Below are 1,152 nucleotides of genomic sequence, written 5' to 3' on the forward strand. Positions count from 1 at the left end.
AGAAAAAAGCAAGAAAATAAAAACAAAAAAATAAACAAAAAAATAAACAAATAAACAAGTAAACAGAGATGCAGACGGACAGACAAAAAGAAAAAACACACACACACACACACTCATACACACACACACAGAGAGAGAGAGAGAAAGAGACAGAATATGAAACACACGTACACCTGAACATAACCAAAGGGAGCTGCGTATACACCGCAGCCCAGCGAGCAGCTGGGGTGTATGCGCATACACCTGAGAGCAGCGAATCAGATTATATATAAATACTTTTGGGGTGTACATGCAAACGTCTCATCGATCCAAAAACTTCTGCAGTGTATATACACCTCAAAAAGCAGCATAGGCACTCCGGTGTATATGCTCTTCGTCAGCAAGAGTGAAACGATGCTGCTCCTATACCTACTGCAGCAGCAGCAGCAGCAGCTGCAGCAGCAGCAGCAGCTGCAGCAGCAGCAGCAGCAGGAGATGCAGCAGCAGCTGCAGCAGCCGCCGCAGCAGCAGCAGCAGCAGCAGCAGGAGATGCCTGGGTTTGTTATTTTATTTATCCTCTTGGTTTGTTGTTGCTGGGCAGAGGACAAAGACTCCTTGGGGTATTCTGTTTGGCGATTGAAGCCAAAAATATAAAACAATTGTAGCAGCAACATACACCGTGGGGTGTATAGGCAGCTCTTGCAGCAACAGGAGGGGTGTTGGGGTGTATGTACACATGAAACACAGACACGAGCACCGCAGCTAGAATAGTATAAAACAGAAATAATATTTTTGTTCATATTTGTACTTTTGCTGCTTTTCTTAAGTTTTGTAGATAACAGAAATATACAAAGCAAACTATAGATCAGGGTTTAGGGTTTAGGGTTTAGGGTTTAGGGTTAGGGCGTAGGATCTCGCTGTACAACAGCAGCAACTGCAGCAGCAGCAGCAGCAGCAGCAGCAGCTGCTGCTGCTGCTGCTGCTGCTGCTCAACATCTAAGCTGTTGTTTCAGCTGTGCATGCGGGGCTTTCAAATGACATACGCATGCATGCATGCATGCATGCATGCATGCACTGGGGGTTGTTTGTGCACTATAACAACTCCTTGTATGTTGCGCAGCTGCTGTAATATATATATATATATATATATATATATATATATATATATATATA

General features: G+C 43.8%; 1 protein-coding gene across 1 annotated transcript; it reads left to right on the forward strand.

Moving 5' to 3' along the window:
* Window positions 1-393: 393 nt before the first annotated feature.
* On the forward strand, window positions 394-979 carry EMH_0088650 (uncharacterized protein; the record flags this gene model as incomplete). Its single annotated transcript, XM_013501324.1, has 2 exons — window positions 394-561; window positions 890-979. 2 exons carry the CDS (start codon window positions 394-396, stop codon window positions 977-979), a joined length of 258 nt encoding a protein of 85 aa, XP_013356778.1.
* Window positions 980-1,152: the final 173 nt, after the last annotated feature.

The sequence above is a fragment of the Eimeria mitis genome, genomic scaffold, assembly GCF_000499745.2.
Source record: "Eimeria mitis Houghton genomic scaffold, Emh_scaff6696, whole genome shotgun sequence".
Classification (NCBI taxonomy): domain Eukaryota; phylum Apicomplexa; class Conoidasida; order Eucoccidiorida; family Eimeriidae; genus Eimeria; species Eimeria mitis.